This window comes from Neoarius graeffei, chromosome 2, assembly GCF_027579695.1.
Source record: "Neoarius graeffei isolate fNeoGra1 chromosome 2, fNeoGra1.pri, whole genome shotgun sequence".
Lineage (NCBI taxonomy): Eukaryota > Metazoa > Chordata > Actinopteri > Siluriformes > Ariidae > Neoarius > Neoarius graeffei.
Window position 1 is genome coordinate 98408247 of NC_083570.1, and position 23929 is coordinate 98432175.

At 39.0% G+C, this 23929-nt stretch overlaps 1 protein-coding gene across 1 annotated transcript in view; it reads left to right on the top strand.

The window, feature by feature from the left end:
• The window catches only part of gfra3 (GDNF family receptor alpha 3), a 139326-nt gene extending 127865 nt beyond the window's left edge, over nucleotides 1-11461 (top strand). Inside the window, exons 7-8 of the mRNA XM_060910759.1 lie at nucleotides 497-621; nucleotides 11255-11461. Of these exons, the coding sequence (XP_060766742.1) occupies nucleotides 497-621; nucleotides 11255-11461 (332 nt within the window). The remainder of the gene's footprint in view (nucleotides 1-496; nucleotides 622-11254) is intronic.
• The last annotated feature ends 12468 nt before the right edge of the window (nucleotides 11462-23929 follow it).

The window sequence follows — 23929 nt, forward strand, 5'->3', positions numbered from 1 at the left end:
CTGTATAGCTGAGATTAGTGGCAAATGGCCATGGTGGTTGAATTTAGTGATGCTGACTGGAGAGAAAACTTCCCATAAAGCTGAGTGTCATTCAGATCCACAATACATTGATCTGTTTATTCCTGTTTTAGAATATTATTGACGTATGCAACCTGCATTAATGCAGTCATACTGGAAAAAGGCTTTACCCAAATCTGACTGTCAGAATAGTACTGCATTGTGGGTAATAGCGGCAACAAGTTTGAGTACAGACAGGCCACTCCTTAAAAATATGAATTAGGCAGGGCAAAGTTCTTAACATGTTGACTAGAATGTAAATCCCACCTCTCCAGTATAAAGAGCCAATCACCTAGTCGGTGAACAAAAACACCAACCTGGCCTGTCAGATTCTTACACTGCAGCAAGCAATGAGGAATTAAATCTAGCACTTGATTTTTTTAAAGTTAAGTTGCATGAAAGTGAATTAACATTGTGTCTGTGTCTCCGGCTGTCACAGGTAATGCCATAGAGAACATGGGGAGCGCCAATCCTCGGCCTGTGGAGGGTACACTGCTCCCTCCCCCTCGACCTTCCCCTCACGTTGAACACATCGAGCTAAACTTGTTTGAAGACCTCAACTCGGTGGGTACTACTCAACAAACTATAAAACTACACTACTGAACACACTACTCAACAAACTATAAAACTACACTACTGAACACACTACTCAATGACCTATAAAACTACACTACTGAACACACTACTCAACAAACTATAAAACTACACTACTGAACACACTACTCAATGACCTATAAAACTACACTACTGAACACACTACTCAACAAACTATAAAACTACACTACTGAACACACTACTCAATGACCTATAAAACTACACTACTGAACACACTACTCAATGACCTATAAAACTACACTACTGAACACACTACTCAACAAACTATAAAACTACACTACTGAACACACTACTCAATGACCTATAAAACTACACTACTGAACACACTACTCAATGACCTATAAAACTACACCACTGAACACACTACTCAACGAACTATAAAACTACACAACTGAACACCCTACTCAACGAACTATAAAACTACACTACTGAACACACTACTCAACGACCTATAAAACTATACTACTGAACACACTACTCAACGAACTATAAAACTACACAACTGAACACACCACTCAACGAACTATAAAACTACACAGCTGAACACACTACTCAACGAACTATAAAACTACACTACTTAACACACTACTCAACGAACTATAAAACTACACAACTGAACACACCACTCAACGAACTATAAAACTACACAGCTGAACACACTACTCAACGAACTATAAAACTACACTACTGAACACACTACTCAACGAACTATAAAACTACACAACTGAACACACCACTCAACAAACTATAAAACTACACAGCTGAACACACTACTCAACGAACTATAAAACTACACTACTGAACACACTACTCAACGAACTATAAAACTACACAACTGAACACACCACTCAACGAACTATAAAACTACACCACTGAACACACGACTCAATGACCTATAAAACTATACTACTGAACACACTACTCAACGAACTATAAAACTATACTACTGAACACACTACTCAACCAACTATAAAACTGCACTACTGAACACAGTACTGAATGAACTATAAAACTGCACTACTGAACACACTACTGAATGAACTATAAAACTGCACTACTGAACACACTACTCAACAAACTATAAAACTACACTACTGAACACACTACTCAACGACCTATAAAACTGCACTACTGAACACACTACTCAACAAACTATAAAACTACACTACTGAACACACTACTCAACGACCTATAAAACTACACTACTGAACACACCACTGAACGAACTATAAAACTATATTACTGAACACACTACTCAACAAACTATACAACTACACTACTGAACACACTACTCAATGAACTATAAAATTTCATACTGAATACACTACTGAACTATATAAAAAAACTATACCACTCTACACGCTATAAAATTATTTACTGCACACAGTACTCAACAAACTATAAAATTATACTGCTGAACACAGTACACAAGGAACTATAAAACTATGACTGAACACACTACTCGACAAACTACTAAATTACACTACTGAACAAACAATGCTACTGTTCAAAGTACATAACATACTGAAAAACTAACTCTCAACACAGTACTGATTCCACTACTCTAAAACTCTACTATCGAACACACTACTTTTCAAATGATAAAACTATACTATTTCGCACACTACTCAATTAACTATCGAACTATACGACTAACTCTACTACTAAATTTAATTCTTGTGCCCAATCCCCACGATACTGAAAAACTAACACACTGAACACACTACCCTACTGATTGTGTTATGTGTAGATGTTTGTGTACTAATGTCTTGGAAAATTGACCACAGAACACACTCTGCACTCATTACAACCTACTGAATAGTCAAGCCAATTTACATAAATTAACATTGTTAAACATTTGTGTGTGACTTTATTCGCTGACACAACAGAGTGTGACTGTCAGCTTCCACGCAGAACCCAACTGTGGGCCAGCTCTTCTAAATGCAGTAATTTTGGCTTTGGAGCTGGGTGTTATACAGAACGCATGGCTGATCAGGAGCACAGCCAAGACAAAGTCACAGCCCAGTGCTCTGAAAACCTCCAACAGGAAGAGCTGTATGTGTGAAGCAGACCGCGTTAATTGAATATCCTGTACAATGGAGGAAGCGACAAGAGCTGCTTCGTTATTACACAGTATAGCTTTAAGAGCATACTTCAATTAATGCAAACATGGATTGCAATGAAAGCTCCATCTTCACTACATAAATGTGAGCTTCATTAACTAGACTATAATGATATCACTTCTTCAGATTCACAAATGTTCGCCTTCTGGGGCATTTTACTGGACAAGCAGGAGTGAAGAGTACCACATAGTCCAACTACAAAAACTTTTACAAACAACTCAGCTACACACATTACTACACATAACACAACTACACAAACTGTTACACATGATACAGTTACAAAAACTACTACACATAACACAATTACACAAATTACGACACATGATGCAACTACAGAAACTGTTACAAGCAACACAACTACGCACAACACAACTACACAAACTGTTACACATGATACAATTACAAAAACTACTACACAACACAATTACACAAATTACTACACATGATGCAACTGCAAAAACTGTTACACATAACACAACTACACAAATTACTACACAAACTGTTACACGTGATACAAATACAAAATTTTTTACAAAAAACACAACTACAGAAACTACTACACAACACAACTACAGAAACTACTACACCTAACACTACACAAACTACTACACATAACACAACTACACAAATTACGACACAAACTGTTACACGTGATACAAATACAAAATTTTTTTTACAAAAAACACGACAGAAACTACTACAAATAACACAACTCCACAAACTACTACACATAACACAACTATACAAACTGCTACACATAACGCAACTACACATACTTCTACACATGATGTAACTACACAAACTGTTACACATGATACAATTACAAAAACTACTACACATAACACAACTACACAAATTACTACACAAACTGTTACACTTGATACAAATACAAATTTTTTTACAAAAACCACAACTACAGAATCTACTACAAATAACACAACCCCACAAACTACTACACATAACACAACTATACAAACTGCTACACATAACACTACACAAACTGCTACACATACGGTAACACAACTACACATACTACTACACATGATGCAATGACAAAAACTGTTACACAAAACACAACTGCAAAAACTACTACACATAACACAACTACACAAATTACTACACAAACTGTTACCTGTAATACAAATACAAAAAATATTACAAACAAGACAACTACAGAAACTACTACACATAAAACAACTACACAAACTGTAGCACAAAACACAATTACAAAAACGACTACACAACACAACTACACAAATTATTACACATAACTACACAAACTGTTACATGTGATACAAATACAAAAATTATTACAAACAACACTACAGAAACTACTTCACAACAACTACACAAACTATTACACATAACACCACTACACAAACTGTTACACATGATACAATTAAAAAACTACTACACAACATAATTACTCAAATTACTACACATGAGGCAACTACAAAAATTGTTACACAAAACTACAAAAACCACTACACATAACACAACTACACAAACTGCTACACATAACACAACTACACAAACTGCTACACATAACACAACTACACAAACTACTACACAACACAACTACATAAATTACACAAACTGTTACACAAAAAACAATTACAAAAACGACTACACAACACAACTACACAAATTATTACACATAACTACACAAACTGTTACATGTGATACAAATACAAAAATTATTACAAACAACACTACAGAAACTACTACACATAACCACAAATTACTACACAAACGTCTGCACATAATACAACTACAAAACTACTACACATAACGCAACTACACAAACTACTACACATAATACAACTACAAAACTACTACACAACACAACCACACAAACTACTACACATAATATGACTACTGTACACAAACCGCTATACATAACACAACTTCAGAAATCACTATACAAACTGCTACTCATAACACAACTACACAAACTACTACACATAACACAACTACACACCACTATACATAATACACCTACAAGATCTGTGTTTTTAAGAGGCCCTCGCAGCATAAATAGCACAATATTGTCAGAGCCGCCATCAGTCTCAGATTAACAGGACAGTATTTTGAGCCTCAGGGAGAGAGAGAGTCAGATATACGCTATAAATATGTAACTATAAGTAAATATCTTAAAATATGTACCATCCGGCGATGAGAATATTGCATGTTACTATCTGATTGGTTTTCTGCTGATGTTTGGAAGCACTTCCTTACACTGGTTTTTATTAGTTTGACGGGAAATCAAACTTTTGGACACTGTGACATTAATGTGATTTTCTGGGCATGATGCATTCACCGGATTGAGCAAAAGTTTGTCCGGTTCACATCAGCCCAAGTTTTTCAATAAGTTAATGTATGGATCAGATAGTCACGGGTAAAAAAAAAATTTTTCTGTGAAAATAGGCAGTTCTTCATCACGTTCAATAATAAAACCGCTCGACTCTCAGCTGTAGCGACTGTAGACGGTGATAAGCTTGTTAGACTAGCAGAATGGTTCCTGAAAGTTTTACATTTTTTTCAAGAACTTTCAATCTTTTTATTTTTTTGATCTGAGAAAGTTTTCAACATTTTTACTTTCATAACGTTATTTCAACATTTCTCACTATAGGACCATATGTTTCCATAACATTCCCAATGAGCACCTGACCAAAGACGTCCAGGGACATCTCGCATGAAGTCAAGAAACCTGATTTAAAGGAGTGAAATTTTTGTCCTTCCTGGAATTTTTTTTACTGAGTCTAATGCTTTGACCGTACTAGAAATATTTTGTACATATTTCATAATACTCACATTGAGTATGCGTTCCAACCTAACTATGTTCTAACCTGTTGAACACATTTCATTCTGATAACGTCCTCAGGTAGCTGAGGGACTCCGTTTTAACCTTATCTAAGTTTCATTTTTCAGCAGAGCTGTTGTTTATAATTGATGGTAATTGATAGAAAGCCCGAAAAACAAGACAGCGAGTCTGTCTGAGTGGAACGCATTTTTAGTCAGCACTGCGATCATCATACACAGGGCCTCACATTCAAACAGCCTACGCTGCCACGTCCAATTACCAAAACCTCCATCCTTCAAACTAATGACTCTTGTAAGAAATTAAATCAATATTGATCGGGTGCGCTCTTTGCTGTGTTCTCAGATTATATTGAGGCTTGGAAGAAGAGCCAACCAGCAACGTTTCATCAGTGCGACGAAAGCTTGATGGGAACGTTACTGGCTCAGAATCTAAATCTGTATCCATTTCAGTCGACTTTTTTGCTCGTGTCTCAACCTAATGTTTTAATTTACAGACTGACTCGTGTGACTTGAGTGGCCAAACATCTGTCCATGGGCATGCCACAGCTTCTGGACCTGCATCTTTATTAGCATTTATTCAGGGTTTTTTTTCCATTAATGTTAAATACACCATATAACACTGGTGCTCTTATTTAAATGAGACAAAGGCAGAACAAATATGGATGCATTTGACTTTTAGTTAACTAGTTTATATTATTCTATCCACATTCACTGGATATGAGCAATTGGGTGCTCCGATTGGCGACTCTGCTACTACGTAGGATATCAGCTCATATACCATGAGTAGAGAAAAACAAAATGGCAGAGCGTGTTGCTGAACCAATCAAGGACAAAATAAAAACTACTCGAAAACAAAACCCCCAAAAATACCAAAAAAAAAAGCTACAAAATATGGAATGAAAGTCTTTGATGGTAAGAACGTCTCTTTTTTTATTTTTCAAGAATTATTATTATAGCATTTTCACAAATTGCTCCTGTCATTTCGCCGCCTTGTTTACATTCTAAGCGGAAATGATTTTGTCAGACGTTTTGTGTAAAGGTTTTATTTATTGAATTTGCAAAAAAATAAAAATGCTCTGTTTCTCAAAATCCAGTGAATGTGGATAGAATAAAAGTTATTCCACTCAATCTCGTCGTACATGGATTATAGCCGACTCAGTGCTACGCGCCTCGTCGGCTATCAGCTCATACATGACTTGATTTCGTGGAATAACTGTTAAAGATTTGCGTTCTGAGATAATCTGCTGACACAGTTGCCAGCGAAGGAACTAACTGATGCACTTCATTATTTTATCTAACATAGTAACAGTGTTTCTTATTACGACATAACTGAAAAAGCAGTGAACAGATTTTGATGAAATTTGGAGGAAAGGTGAGGCATGGGTCAAGGAACAATTGATTGTATTTTGATGCAAATCCAGATATGTTTCTGGATCCAGGATTTTTTTTTTAATTGTTTCCAATGTAACTAACAAAGTAGTGAACAGATTTTGATGGATTTAAGCGGATTTTGATGAATCTCGTCGTACATGGCTTATAGCCAACTCGGTGCTACGTGCCTCGTTGGCTATCAGCTCATGTACGACTCGATTTCGTGGGATAATCATTAATTATTTTATATAAATACATCCCCGTGGGGTGCTTTTTGATGTCTTATATATATATAAAACGTGCTATGGTGAACAATAGCCACAAGACATATGACTAGGTCATGAATAAACAAAGGCAATAAAGCACTATCATAGTAAACCAAAAGGGCCAATCAGTGGTTCAGAGCAGCCAAGAAGTTCTCCCTACGAAATCACAGTACGGAAATCAAATAGTGCTGAACACGAGTATTTAAAGTACATACATCACCATCAATTATAAGTTCATGAAGTCTGCACTCAATTTAAGTCTGTGTAATTCACCCTAAACTGAAATGATTAATTCCTGGTTCTGTTGTTGTTTCTGCTTCAGACTCTTAAACCACAAAGGAATAAGATTTTTAGATTTAAAAAAAAAAAGGTATTTTTCCCATAGTTTTTTTAAATTAATTTATTAATTAAGTTAATTTTAATTAAATCTAACTCATTTACTTTCATTTGAATTTTTAATCCAATTTATGGATTTTTTTTTTTTATAATGATTACAGTTTCATACCTTATACCTTAAACATAATCTTTCTCATTGTGGGAACATTAACCCCGAACACATGATCATGGACAGCTACATTCACCGGCCACTTTAATAGGAACTTATTCTCGAATCTAAGATCCCTGTTCTTGGCTGCAGGACTGAAACCCAAGGTGTTCTTCTGCTGTTGCGTGCTGAGATGCTTTTCTGCTCACCATGGTTGTAAAGAGTAATTATACGAGTTACTATATCCTTCCTGGCAGCTCGACCCAATCTGTCCATTTTCCTCCGACCTCTCTTATCAGCAAGGCGTTTGTTTCCACCCACAGAACTGTTGCTCATTCACTCGATGCTTTTTTTGTTTTCTGCACCATTCTGTGTAAACTCTAGAGACTGTTGTGTGTGAAAACCCCAGGAGATCAGCAGTTTCTAAAATACTCAAACCAGTCCATCACCCATGCCACAGTGAAAGAAAGTCACACTTTGAGATCATAATGTTTCCCATTCTGATGTTTGAAGTGAACATTAACTGAAGCTCTTGATTTGTATCTGCACGATTTTATGTCTTGTGCTGCTGTCAAGGGACCGGCTGCATAAAGAGCAGGTGGATGGGTATTCCTAATAAAGTGGCCGGTGAGTGTATGTCACTGGGCCAGTCCAGCTTGATTTAAAACATGGTTAATGTGTTTATTTTTGTTGGTCCACCTTGATTGAAGCACTAGATAACCATTTTTTGGTCTATAAAAAAATCTGTGATCAGATGTTTTCTTGATCTTTGAAAACACATTAAAATGTTCATGCTGGCGGATATCCCGTTAATGTCGTGAGTCAGACGTGTAGTTTTCAATAGAGAGTGCGCTATGCTTTGTGAAATGTTATAGTGGCTGTAGTGAACCAGGTCAGGCTTTTATTATTTTAATATTGCAATATAAATCGATGTTTACTACGGATGCAGTGGAATCGTTTTCAATCCAGTGGCTAGATTGTCTTTTTAAAAAGCACTTTGCGTTTCACATGCTGTTCAAAATTTTGCTTTCTCATTTCTCAACTGTTCTAGAAAGAGCAGTAGTGAAGAGAGCCAGGTTACAACCTTTAGGATTCTGAAGCTATTGACTAGAAAAGTGCACAAAAGGTTATCTGTTGGTGGAGTGTCTGATGCTGCGAGTAATTTTTCCACAAAAAATATTGAACTATCGCCCTGTGTGTTTCTCAGAAGATTTTATCATCTTCATGGCCACAAGGGTCAGGCGGTGTGAAAGAGACATGACCCAAGAATTTAGATTATCGGTCCATCCATCCATTATCTGTAGCTGCTTATCCTGTACAGGGTCTCGGGCAAACTGGAGCCTATCCCAGCTGACTATGGGCGAGAGGCAGGGTACACCCTGGACAAGTCACCAGATCATCACAGGGCTGACACATAGACAAACAATTATTCACACTCACATTCCCACTTACGGTCAATTTAGAGCCATCAATTAGCCGAATCTGCATGCTTTTGGACTGTCACCCGGAGGAAACCCACGCGGACATGGGGAGAACATGCAAACTCCACACAGAAAGGCCCTCGTAGGCTACTGGGCTCGAACCCAGAACCTTCTTGCTGTGAAGCGACAGTGTTAACCACTACACCACTGTGCCACCCTTAGATTATCAATCATACCGTGTAATTTTTTTTAAAAAACAGTTGTCAAGAAAGGGTCAGAGGCAAAGATGTATTTAAAAAGCAAAGGGCGTTTCAGTTGTCTTCTTGAGACATTATGGATTTTTCAGCATGACTGATTACATGAATATAAGTTCTCATCTCATGTCATTATCTCTAGCCGCTTTATCCTGTTCTACAGGGTCGCAGGCAAGCTGGAGCCTATCCCAGCTGACTATGGGCGAGAGGCGGGGTACACCCTGGACAAGTCGCCAGATCATCACAGGGCTGACACATAGACAAACAATTATTCACACTCACATTCACACTTATGGTCAATTTAGAGCCACCAATTAGCCGAATCTGCATGCCTTTGGGCTGTCACCCAGAGGAAACCCACGCAGACACGGGGAGAACATGCAAACTCCGCACAGAAAGGCCCTCGTAGGCTACTGGGCTCGAACCCAGAACCTTCTTGCTGTGAAGCGACAGTGTTAACCACTACACCACCGTGCCACCCTTAGATTATCAATCTCATCTCATCTCATTATCTCTAGCCGCTTTATCCTTCTACAGGGTCGCTGGCAAGCTGGAGCCTATCCCAGCTGACTACAGGCGAAAGGCGGGGTACACCCTGGACAAGTCGCCAGGTCATCACAGGGCTGACACATAGACACAGACAACCATTCACACTCACATTCACACCTACGGTCAATTTAGAGTCACCAGTTAACCTAACCTGCATGTCTTTGGACTGTGGGGGAAACCGGAGCACCCGGAGGAAACCCACGCGGACATGGGGAGAACATGCAAACTCCACACAGAAAGGCCCTCGCCGGCCACGGGGCTCGAACCCGGACCTTCTTGCTGTGAGGCGACAGCGCTAACCACTACACCACCGTGCCACCCTTAGATTATCAATCATACCGTGTAATTTAAAAAAAAAACAGTTGTCAAGAAAGCCCTGTGATGACCTGGCGACTTGTCCAGGGTGTACCCCACCTTTCGCCCGTAGTCAGCTGGGATAGGCTCCAGCTTGCCTGCGACCCTGTAGAACAGGATCAAGCGGCTAGAGATAATGAGATGAGATGAGATGAGATGAGTTGTCAAGAAAGGGTCAGAGGCAAAGACGTATTTAAAAGGCAAAGGGCATTTCAGTTGTCTTCTTGGGACATTATGGATTTTTCAGCATGACTGATTATATGAATATAAGTTCTTTTCATTTAAAAAAAAAATGGAATTCCTATATATCAATATCCATCCTCACAGACTGTTTATTGATGAGCAATTGCAGTGCTTTTGTGTGTGTGTGTGTGTGTGTGTGTGTGTGTGTGTGTGTGTGTGTGTGTGTGTGTGTGTGTGTGTGCGTGCGTGCATGCATACACAGAGTGCAGGGGCTTAGTGATAATCTGGGCTTCCAGACAAAAAGGGATTCATTTCTTTTTCCGCTGTCACTTCTACCTCTCTTTCTCAGCGAATTTGCGCTCTGTTCACCGAACCTCTCTCTGTCTTTTCTTGATCTCTCTCACTCCGTCTTTCCCATTCTTCTTCACGTGTTCATCTCTTTCGCGCCCTCTCGCTCCGTGAAAGGATTAGTCAGAGGTGTTTGCGGGAGGCACTGCATCAGTCAGACTTTATTAGTATTAATTTATTCATGCCCATCTGTCACTCTCTCTCACTCACCCCTGTTATCGCTATTTCTTAATCCCTGTCTCTGTTACTTTCTCATTCTGTCTCTTTCTCACACACACACACACACACACACACACACACACACACTGCGTTCAGGCTTCCTGATATTGCACAGGTTAGTGTTGGACATGTTGCTCCTTTCATGCCAGCCCTAACATCCATTTTTTTCATTCTCTTTTGGTGTCAGGTGGAGGAGAGCGAGGAGGAAAAGAACGATCACGAAGATGATATAGATCCAGTGGATGAGTTCAACGTCATCCCTCCATTCCCAGAGAAGGCCACTGTCACCGATTTGGATTCCGAGACGGGCAGAGTTCAGGGCCGGGCCTCATCCCTTTCAGCCTCCCTTTACCTTCTTCCTCTGCTGCTGCTCGCTACCCTCAGCTGGGGGTAGAAACCACAGCCATTTTCACACTTATCCACACTTACATATATACACTTACATCTGCACACACCCTCCTTAAAAATAATCACTCACACCCACTTTAAAGACTCAAAGACTTTATACTGAGGGATGGAGAGAATGCAAGATGAAAAAATGAGATGAAAAGAGAAGAAGAGGACAGAGGACAGGAAAGTCCTCTCCTACCCACTACTGTCCTTTCCTTTCACTCTGTTTCTCCTTCTCGCCGAGAGGGCTGTGTATAGCTCGCCGATCGCAGCTTCTCCCCCAGGGAGTCACTCTCTGAATCTGATTCTGTGCCAATTGTTTGGAAAATTGCTAGGAATCACGATTCATGATTCATGACTCATTGGACTGAATCAAATCGGATCTATTTAACGCCTGACTGTCATTGAGTGAATCAGTGAATCAGTAATGTGATGTATCTGTTGTGTAATTCTCCTTTGCTTTGCTGATGTTGGCTAAGCGTCAGTCAACTTGCGCCGCTGTTTCGGAATTGCTGTATTGCTTCTGTCCAATGACACAGCTACATATGAGTGCACACCTTGTTCTTTTTTTTATTTTTTATTTTTAACTTTGCCTTTAGACATCTTATGCGTTTTCTCATTGCTGAAGATTTTATAACTCTGTGTGTGTGCGTGTGTGTACAGAATGTATGCACTTTGTCAACATCAGAAAAAAAAACCCTCTTACAATATGTGTCTGCTTGCAAGTTCACCACGCTGCATCCTGTTTATTTCAGTAAACAGCTTCGCTGGTATGGTGACTATGATAGCCCTCCTTGCTAGAATATGGTTTAATCTCACTTCCATGCCAAATTATCTCATCTCATCTCATTATCTCTAGCCGCTTTATCCTGGTCTACAGGGTCGCAGGCGAGCTGGAGCCTATCCCAGCTGACTACGGGCGAAAGGCAGGGTACACCCTGGACAAGTCGCCAGGTCATCACAGGGCTGACACATAGACACAGACAACCATTCACACTCACACCTACGGTCAATTTAGAGTCACCAGTTAACCTAACCTGCATGTCTTTGGACTGTGGGGGAAACCGGAGCACCCGGAGGAAACCCACGCGGACACGGGGAGAACATGCAAACTCCGCACAGAAAGGCCCTCGCCGGCCACGGGGCTCGAACCCGGACCTTCTTGCTGTGAGGCGACAGCGCTAACCACTACACCACCGTGCCGCCCATGCCAAATTATAATTACTTTAAAAATCTTGAATGTATTAAAATTAAATACTCCTTGCTAAAACTGTCTCGCAAAAGCTGTAGCATGGAGTCTGCCTTTGGACTACATTAGCTAAACATGAAACTCTAGTGAGCTAATCGTGTCATAAAGTTATGCTAATATTGCTCTGCTCTGGTTATACGAAAAGTATGTACCAGACTGAAACAAATTTAAAAAATTTAACAAAACTGTTCACTAAAATTAGCCTAATGCTCATTTTACTTAAGCTAGCATTGCAAATGGTTAGCTAAACGTAGAAATCTAATAAGGCTAATGTCGCTCTGATCTGTTCCACTGAGAGTTTTTTACACATTGAAACAAATTGAAAAAGTTGTTCACCTACAGTATCTATCTATCTATCTATCTATTAGAAAATCGTTCATTAAAGCTAGCAAATTATCTAGCTAGTGTTGCTCATAAGCATTGTCACTGTCAATAGCTAACATGACACAATGCTAATGTGCTAATATTATTCTGCTCTGGTTACAGTGAGACTATGTGCCAGAGTGAAGCAAATTGGGGGAAAAAATGTTTTAAAATATTTAAATTTCAAAAAGATTTCGTAAAAAATTAGCTAATTAGCCTTGACTTGCTCTGAAGTAAGCTAGCTAGCATTGCTAAGGAGGGGTATCATGACAGTGCAATAGTAAACCTAAACAGCTAATTAGCTAATAATGCCAACGCTAGCAAATTATCTAGCTAGTGTTGCTCATAAGCATTGTCACTGTCAATAGCTAACATGACACAATGCTAATGTGCTAATGTTATTCTGCTCTGGTTACAGTGAGACTATGTGCCAGAGTGAAGCAAATTGGAGGGGAAAAAAAAACTTTTAAAAATATTTAAATTTCAAAAAGATTTAATTAAAACTAGCTAATTAGCTTTGACTTGCTCTGAAGTAAGCTAGCTAGCATTGCTAGTGAGGGTTGTCATTACAGCACAAAAGTAAACCTAAACAGCTACTTCGCTAATAGTGCCAAAAATTAAGGCTAATGTTATTTTGCTCAGGTTACAGCAAGATTATGTGCCAGAGTGAAGCAAATTGAAAACAAAACAAAACCAAAAAAAAACCCTTTAAAATAAACTCAACAAAAATAAAAACTTTACACTCGTTTCAAAGTCAATAATTTGAACATTTTGGAAAATAGGTTTGAAATAACGATTGTATTCAATTATCTTGTCATTAAAGATGCTATAGCATACAGATCATGTTTGTCATGGAATCGGTTCCACCGGAAATGCGACGACAATGTTCATGATCAAAAACTGTGAGTCACAACTTAATGCAGAGCAGAGCGCAGGCAATTTCGAATGGTTTGGGCAGTCACTCGACCTCCAAACAATTCATTCCCAGTGGATGTGGCAGTGACAAACCGATTACACAAATGACGTAAGACAATCTGTCGGTCTTCTGCGTGTGACGTCACACGTGGGCGACCAGGACGGGGGCGGTCGGCTGTGGTGCCAGTTTGATGGAGACGTGTCTGGAGATTATGGATGGTCTGTCGACTTCATCCCATAACCCTCGCAACGTCAGTGACGGATGTTCCCGTATTCAGCATGCCAATGGCACGTTCACGCTGAATGTTTGACAGTCGTGGCATTGCAAATTAACGAATAATTAACCATAAAACCTTGTTTTTCTGAGATGACACTCTACTCTGCTACCGTGAGATCAATTGCACGTGTATCAATAGGTCACGTCACTTGTCACGTGGAAACGTGATTTTAGCGTGCAGTGCTCTCGCACGTGCTACGTAGGCCCGACCAGTAGAATGAATGTGTGACGTAATGCCCTTGACAATGCATTTAACCATAATCACAACAAGAACTCTTTCAAGAAAAGTTTCTAAACACTATTTGAAAAATAATGAGTGTCAAGTTTTTATTTTTGCTGAGTATATTTACATTTTAAAAAGATTTCACGAAAACTAAATAATTAGCCTTGAACTGCTTTGAAGTATGACGTAAGCTAGCTAGTATTGCTACTGAGGGATCGCATGACAGCACAATAGTAAACCTACACAGCTAATTAGCTAATAATGCCAAAAATTAAGGCTAATGATATTTTGCTCAGGTTACAGTGAGTGTTTGTGAAAGATGGCAACAAAACAAATCTTTTTTTTTTTTCATGTTTCAATCAAGAAACTGTTTGCTAGCTTGGAAATTACCCATCTTGGTTCACTTTTTAAGCAAGCTAGCTGGTGTTTTAAGGTAAAATGGATGTTGTTGAAAAATAAACAGAACAGCTAGCCTAATAAATTAAAGATAACGAGTATAACTAGCAGGTTTCTGGTTCCACTGAGGTGTAGATAAACAGATAACTAGCTCATAACTAGCTAACTGGCTCAGTAGTTACTTCGAATCACTGAATGACATAAAATGAGGTATTAAAGAAGCCACTGTTATACCAAGACTGTGCACGAACGCGCTAGCTTGTAAACGTTACGTCTATAACTTGAGAATATCTTGGTAGCATAACACTATTTTGAATTTGAATGGAGGTTTGTTTTTGTATTACTTTCAAGGCACGTTGTTCAGTCACCACGTCAGCGTTTAGCTGAATTTATGGAGGTGGATGTTGTTCACTATGAAGCACAAAATAAAAGAAGTTGGAAGATTAACCTAGCTAACAAAACGGACAGTTAATGCATGCTAAGATAATATGCAGATAATATGTACAAATTTACATACATCGACTGTTTGTTCTTTATCAGTGTAAAATTTGATCTCATCTCATTATCTCTAGCCGCTTTATCCTGTTCTACAGGGTCGCAGGCAAGCTGGAGCCTATCCCAGCTGACTACGGGCGAAAGGCGGGGTACACCCTGGACAAGTCGCCAGGTCATCACAGGGCTGACACATAGACACAGACAACCATTCACACTCACATTCACACCTACGGTCAATTTAGAGTCACCAGTTAACCTAACCTGCATGTCTTTGGACTGCGGGGGAAACCGGAGCACCCGGAGGAAACCCACGGTGAGAACATGCAAACTCCGCACAGAAAGGCCCTCGCCGGCCACGGGGCTCGAACCCGGACCTTCTTGCTGTGAGGCGACAGCGCTAACCACTACACCACCGTGCCGCCCCGTAAAATTTGATGTTAAATTAAAAAAATACAAATTAGGATAAATTGCTTAAAGACAATTTTGAAATAAATTCATCAGGTTTATGTGTATTTATTTGATTGCCATGACAACGAGCGCAGAAACGGTGGATGCGGTGACAATGTGGTGAAAACACAAGTAGATATGTATTGTTAGAGTGTAAATTCTGAGTTCTTTGTCTTAAGTGAAGGTGCAGGCACTCACACACACGCACACACGTGCAGCGTGACCCTCCATTGGTGCAGATGCAAGCGCTTTTCCTTTATTGCTCTATCTGCACTGTGCTTTAATTTTTAGAGTCAGCACAGGCTGTGGACTTTAACCAGGGGCATAAATAACAAACACACACACACACACACACACACACACACACACACACACACATATCCTGGAACAATACGACTAATAAAGTCTAAATAAATAAATAAATAAATCCATGCGTGAAGACGTGAGTGCACAGCAGGTGTTGGGGTCCAGTCTGGATTTGGAACCTCAGGGAGGAAGTTATTTGCCAGCCGGAGATAATGGGTTATAACGCAAACTGTTTATCTTGTTGTGCGTTGTGGGGGAAGAATTGCTTTTGATAGAGCATGGGAAAAAAAGAAATAGGAGAGAGAGAAGAGAAGAAAGACCCTCTAGCACAAACATACAGTCAAACATCTCGAGCTCTTTTTGTCGTATAAATCTATTGCTGACACTAATGTTTGTTTGTTTTTTTTCCCACTTCCCTGCTCCCCTTCCTTCACTCCTCGTGTATGTCTGAGCACGCCAGAGCATCTTTCCTTCTCTTCCGGAGGGGCTTTAATGTAGGAGGCTTATTAAAGACCCCCGCTTTGGTCTTACCCCATCTATTGTGCCAGTTCACAGGGATCTAATGCAAGGCGGAAAGGTCAGCCACTGCTCTGGTCTTTCTGTACTCTGTCCTATTCAGAGGAAGAACCTCACATTACACCCATTACATGTCTTAACAATGACCTCCCCAAATTGGTCTATTATGCGGCGGGAATGGAATAGGCAGAGCGCTGATCGAACTTGCTATTCCACCATCCGGGCGAAGGTCAGCACTCGTGTCTTTCTTTCTTTCTTCTTCTTTTTTTCCCTCCCAAATATCGAATTCGATTTAAGCAACAAATTAAATTGTCAGCGAAAAAAAATGGTGTTTAGAACTTAAGGTGAATAAACACATCCCGTCTCCGCGTTACTTTCTGTATTAAAAACAAAGTGCTACAGGACATTGGGACAAGTTAATAATATTGGGCAAGTAATCATTTCTGTCGTGATTCAGCAATTTCTGTTTGTCATCTGTAGATGAAGAAGAAAAGGCTTGCGATGTAGCTCAGCTCTGCAAAAGGCCATCGTAGAGATTAATTAATACGGTATACATTCTTCGATCCAGAACCAAATTTTCAGTCTTATACATAAAAAAAAAGAAGAAAGAGTCAGATTTCTGGTGGTGTAAAATGTTAATTCAGAAAGTTATCTTATTTCGTTTTGTCTTCACTTATGGACAATGTACAAAGTATGAGCGCCTTTAAATTATTATTATTATTATTACAACCCCGATTCCAAAAAAGTTGGGACAAAGTACAAATTGTAAATAAAAATGTAATGCAATGATGTGGAAGTTTCAAAATTCCATATTTTATTCAGAATAGAACATAGATGACATATCAAATGTTTAAACTGAGAAAATGTATCATTTAAAGAGAAAAATTAGGTGATTTTAAATTTCATGACAACAACACATCTCAAAAAAGTTGGGACAAGGCCATGTTTACCACTGTGAGACATCCCCTTTTCTCTTTACAACAGTCTGTAAACGTCTGGGGACTGAGGAGACAAGTTGCTCAAGTTTAGGGATAGGAATGTTAACCCATTCTTGTCTAATGTAGGATTCTAGTTGCTCAACTGTCTTAGGTCTTTTTTGTCGTATCTTCCGTTTTATGATGCGCCAAATGTTTTCTATGGGTGAAAGATCTGGACTGCAGGCTGGCCAGTTCAGTACCTGGACCCTTCTTCTACGCAGCCATGATGCTGTAATTGATGCAGTATGTGGTTTGGCATTGTCATGTTGGAAAATGCAAGGTCTTCCCTGAAAGAGACGTCGTCTGGATGGGAGCATATGTTGCTCTAGAGCCTGGATATACCTTTCAGCATTGATGGTGTCTTTCCAGATGTGTAAGCTGCCCATGCCACACGCACTAATGCAACCCCATCCCATCAGAGATGCAGGCTTCTGAACTGAGCGCTGATAACAACTTCTCCTCTTTAGTCCGAATGACACGACGTCCCTGATTTCCATAAAGAACTTCAAATTTTGATTCGTCTGACCACAGAACAGTTTTCCACTTTGCCACAGTCCATTTTAAATGAGCCTTGGCCCAGAGAAGACGTCTGCGCTTCTGGATCATGTTTAGATACGGCTTCTTCTTTGAACTATAGAGTTTTAGCTGGTAACGGCGGATGGCACGGTGAATTGTGTTCACAGATAATGTTCTCTGGAAATATTCCTGAGCCCATTTTGTGATTTCCAATACAGAAGCATGCCTGTATGTGATGCAGTGCCGTCTAAGGGCCCGAAGATCACGGACACCCAGTATGGTTTTCCAGCCTTGACCCTTACGCACAGAGATTCTTCCAGATTCTCTGAATCTTTTGATGATATTATGCACTGTAGATGATGATATGTTCAAACTCTTTGCAATTTTACACTGTCGAACTCCTTTCTGATATTGCTCCACTATTTGTCGGCGCAGAATTAGGGGGATTGGTGATCCTCTTCCCATCTTTACTTCTGAGAGCCGCTGCCACTCCAAGATGCTCTTTTTATACCCAGTCATGTTAATGACCTATTGCCAATTGACCTAATGAGTTGCAATTTGGTCCTCCAGCTGTTCCTTTTTTGTACCTGTAACTTTTCCAGCCTCTTATTGCCCCTGTCCCAACTTTTTTGAGATGTGTTGCTGTCATGAAATTTCAAATGAGCCAATATTTGGCATGAAATTTCAAAATGTCTCACTTTCGACATTTGATATGTTGTCTATGTTCTATTGTGAATACAATATCAGTTTTTGAGATTTGTAAATTATTGCATTCCGTTTTTATTTACAATTTGTACTTTGTCCCAACTTTTTTGGAATCGGGGTTGTATTATTATTATGCTCCAAATCAAGCATGGGTGATATATAAAAATATAACACCACTTGAAGTCACATGATATGTACGACAGATACAGTATAAAGAGTACAGTGTGATATATTTATGAAACATCGCCAGGAATAAATTATTTGACCCAAATGAAAGAGAAATGAAAACAATTGATGCAAAAATAACATTAAAAATCGCAGCATTCACATTCAGTCAGTTGCTGCTTTCTTGCTTTCTTTAAATAACAATAGACTTAGTCATTGCGTATATCATATCTCAGGAAAAGCTATTTTTGTTCTTCTGAAAAGTAATTTAACACAGTATTAATATTATATCAGACACTGGATCGATCATCTCTCTTCCAAAAATATTAGACAATACCGCTGGTATAAGCAGAAGCCTGAAACGTTTCTCTTTATAGAAATGTACATTTAAAAAAAAAAAACGTAGTTCTGATTCAAAGTGACTCAAAATGATGGAGCAGGTCTTGTATTGTTCATCTAGTATCTCAGTATATTTACAGTAACTACAATTATTTTCATTTTATTCAGTGTTTACCATTTCTATAAACATTCAAATGAATAAAACACTTGACTGGGGTGCAGAAATCTGGCTTTAACTCTATGTATTGCAGAAATATACTGTCTAAAATACAGGACCGGTCAAAATTTCAGTCACACCTACTCATTCAGAGGTTATTCTGTATTTTTACTGTTTTCTACATTGTAAAACAATACTGAAGACATCACAACTAAGAAATAACATATGGAACATATATGGAAATATATGCGGTCAACAAAAACAAATTATGTTTCATATTTTAGCTTCTCCAAAGTATCCAGCGTTTACCTTGATGACGCTTTGCACACTATTGGCATTATCTTAACCAGCTTCATGAGGCAGTCACCTGGAACGCTTTTCAAAAGTTAATTAGTGGATTAATTTCTTACCTTCTTTAATACATTTGAGATTAAACAGTAAATAGTAAATAACAGTGTTGTAGTCGAGTCACTAAACCTCGAGTCCGAGTCCAGTCTCGAGTCCCCAGTGTTCAAGTCCAAGTCATTAAAGAAAATTTTGAGTCGAGTCCAAGAACAAGACTCCAGCCGCACCATTTGACGGTGGCTGTTTGTTTCAGAGCCATTAACATTACTTTGTTCCTGAACATGCCGTATGACCAGGTGAATGTGCTTCTCTTTATCAGGGAGTGTGAAGTATTCTGTCAGAGATGGTTGGGAGACGGATGGAAGTGCAGAAGGTGTGTTTATTAATACGAGTGAAGACGGTAAACAATCCAGAACGGCAGGCAAATCGTAAAACAGTGAAATGGGCAACAGGTCGAGTGAGGCACAAACAGGCTATCGTAGACTCGGCAGAATCAAAGACGAGAAACAGGAAATCAGGGATCAGGAACCCAAACAAGGAAATAAGGCTTGGTAATGTATCAGGAACGCAACTCAATACTTCGCAAAGTAAGTGCGTTTTCGCAGTTTTTATATCGGCGCGCTGATTGCCCCTTAATCCTGTGCAGGTGCGAGTCGTTTACGGTGCGCACACAAGAGTCCGCTTGGCACGCGCGCTGTCCGGAGCACGCCTGAGAGTCTATCTGATGCACGCGCCAAGGCGCGCAGGTGTGACACTCTTACACGAAATTAGTACAAAAAGTACTGTAATGTAGATATAAATATCTTATGCCAAATTATTATGGCATGTTACCAAAAAATAAAGAAAAAACCCGAGTCCTCGTCTCCAATTTACGAGGCCGAATGCAGTTCATGCACGAGTCTGAGTCCAAGTCCAAGTCATCAGTGCTCAAGTCCAAGTTGAGTCACGAGTCCTTAAAATTAGGGCACGAGTCGGACTCGAGTACGACAAGCCTGCTAAATAATAACAATACAGTAAAAAGCCCTATTCAACACCACAACTGTAGTAATCCATATTATATCAAGAACCGCTCAACTAAATAAAGAGAAACATCCATCATTACTTTAAGACATGACGTGACTTTTAATAAATAAAAATAAAGAAAAATTGTTCGATTAAATTAGGTGCGTCCAAACTTTTGACTGGTACTGTAGTCCTAGACTAATGAGCCGTTAAAATAATTCTACAACACTGAACTGCTGAACCAGGTATAGTAAACTGAAAGGCTGAAGTAGTCATAAAATACTGAGCAGCTAAAAATGCTTTTAATTAATAAAAATAAAGAAAAAAGACTGAATTAGAAGGTGTGTCCAAACTTTTCACTGGTACTATATATTTAACAGTTATTCCATGAAATCGACGAGATTGAGTGGAATAACTGTTTTATTCTATCCACATTCACTGGATTTTGAGAAACAGAGCATTTTTATTTTAATTTTTTGCAAATTCGAGACATAAAAAACTATACGAAACTTCCGACAAAATAATTTCCGCTTAGAATGTAAACAAACTGGTGAAATGACAGGAGCAATTTGTGAAAAATGCGATAATAATAATTCTTGAAAAATTAAAAAAGATATGTTTCCACCATCAAATACTTTTATTCAATATTTTGTTGCTTTTTTTTTTTTTTTGGATGTTCTGGGGTTTTGTTTTCGAGTAGAGTTTTTATTTTGTCCTCGGTTGGTTCAGCAACATGCGCCGCCATTTTGTTTTTCTCTACTCACGGTATATGAGCTGATATCCTAGTTGTAGAGTAGCCAATCAGAGCATGCGATTGCTCATGTCCAGTGAATGTTGATAGAATAGTATAATATTTAGCGCATATCACATGGTGGTGCGAAGATATGAAGTGTATTTTCAAGTAGTGAATATATATTTCATGAGGGAGTGAAGCAAACAAGTAAAAATATTTTCAACATGAGAAGATCATTTGTATATCTTCGCGCCACTGTGTAATATTCTTTATATCATATGGACACATCCACAAAAAAATAATAAAAAATATGCAAGTTAATCAAAAGAATTTTAATTTTGAACCGGTTTGCCATTTTGGCAGCACTCGTCTGTCTAGTCAGCGGGAAAACACTGGGAGTGATGTCATCGGAGTGAAATATCAGGAATTATGTCACTCAGATCCATGATGTATTTTGAGTGAAAAATGCGAGTTTTTCAACATGAGAAGATAAACTTCACATCTTCAAGCTAATGTGATTTTCTTTTTATTATATCAACACATTCACAAACAAAAAGTACCCAAATTTATCAAAACAATTCATCGATTTCCTCACTAGTGACATATATATATGTCGGTCCGTATGGTGAAATACCGTGACCGAGGTCTTGAAAGTACTGAGCGAGGCCCTCTGGGTCGAGGTCAGTATTCAAAGCCGAGGTCACAGTATTTCACCATACGGACCGACCTTAAGCTGGTAAATAATATATATATTTTTTCTTTACCAAATTCTAACAGAAAACAAGAGCGCCCAAAAGGGAAAACCGAGCCAAGGCGAGCCACCATTTTGAATCCTCATTCACGGCTGTAATGCAAATTGCTTCCTCCTCGGTATATAAGTGCACTTCCATGGCAGGAAAAAAACTACATTTTGCCGCCTATGTAGTCCCCTATTTATACAAAATTGAGTCATTCAGGATTCAGCCATGTTTTTGCTCGGCGTTAGCAAGTTAGAGGTTTTTAGCTTTCTCCTGAAATGTTTTATTTTATTTCTTCTTCCTCAGGGGAGTAAAACTCGCTTTCGCTGTGAACACTGTCGTTATCGCTGTCCATGCTGTAAAATTAATGCTATTCTCCTGAGAAATGCTGGCAAAAATTTATAAGATTTTTGATAATCTTATAAATAATTCTTATTAAAAAAAGATAAATGTTGACCAAAAATGCTACTATGTTTGTTGTTGTGAACAAACGAGTCGCCAGAGGTCCATAACCGGGGTCCGTAACTGGGGTCCGTATCATAGGATACGGACCCGCTCGCCAGCCAATCAGAGCGCAGGATTTGATGGAACCCGGACCATGAAAAAAATAAAGAGATTTATGTCATGGTTTTAGTTCTCAGTGTCCCGAATGTAGCACATATGAAAAATACGAGTGGTGTATTTCCCAGTAAAACACTCGTGTCCATGTTATATATAGAGAGAGAGTGCTGGAGCTGATTTTGCTTGAGGTTATGTTACTTACATGTGAGTTTTGCTTAAAAGTATAAAGGGTATATACATTTAAAAGGCTGTATCTGCTTTGAGAATATCTTAATATCGCAGCATTGAGAGAGAGAGATTTCTAATTCAATGTTGTTGATATATTTTTCATCTATGACCAATGAGAAATGTAGCTACTTGGTGAAACAAAAGAAAATGGCCCAATATTATTAATTGCGTCTGTCCATGCCTCCGCTATTAAAGTATTTTTGCGGAAGGACCAGAGACGTGATGTGATCAGAAACACGGAGCCTATTTATTACCCATATATTTTTGCAGCAACTTAATTTAGCTCTTAAATTGAATTTGAGATTTGGATGGAGACATGGCTATCACTACTGACGCAGGCAGTGCTCATCCAGTCACAGGCCTTAATTAAGAACACGCACGTTTCCGGCGGGAAGATTGACGTGTGTGTCCAGATGCCGCTCAGCTTGTGTGATGGCTGATGTAATTTTTAAATTGCTGTCACTGAGCAAAGATCACAGCATGGCATAAAGACAAGAGGCAGCGTGAGCGACGTCCTCGCCTTACACTAATACGTTTTTTTACTGATACAAACAAACAAGCCATGCGTTAAATGACTGCATATAACAGGATATCAGAGGCACTGAGGCAGAGACACGATTATAGGCTGAATTTCTATACCTTTTTGTGTTTATATGAGTGTGAGCCATTACTATACAGTGTAAACACATCAAGCTTTAATGTGTTAATGTTAGCTTTAATATACAGATTCAGAGAGAGAGAGAGAGAGAGAGAGTGAGATAGATGTATATAGAGAGTGACAGAGAGACAGGAACAAACAGGAAAAAGAGAGAGACAGACA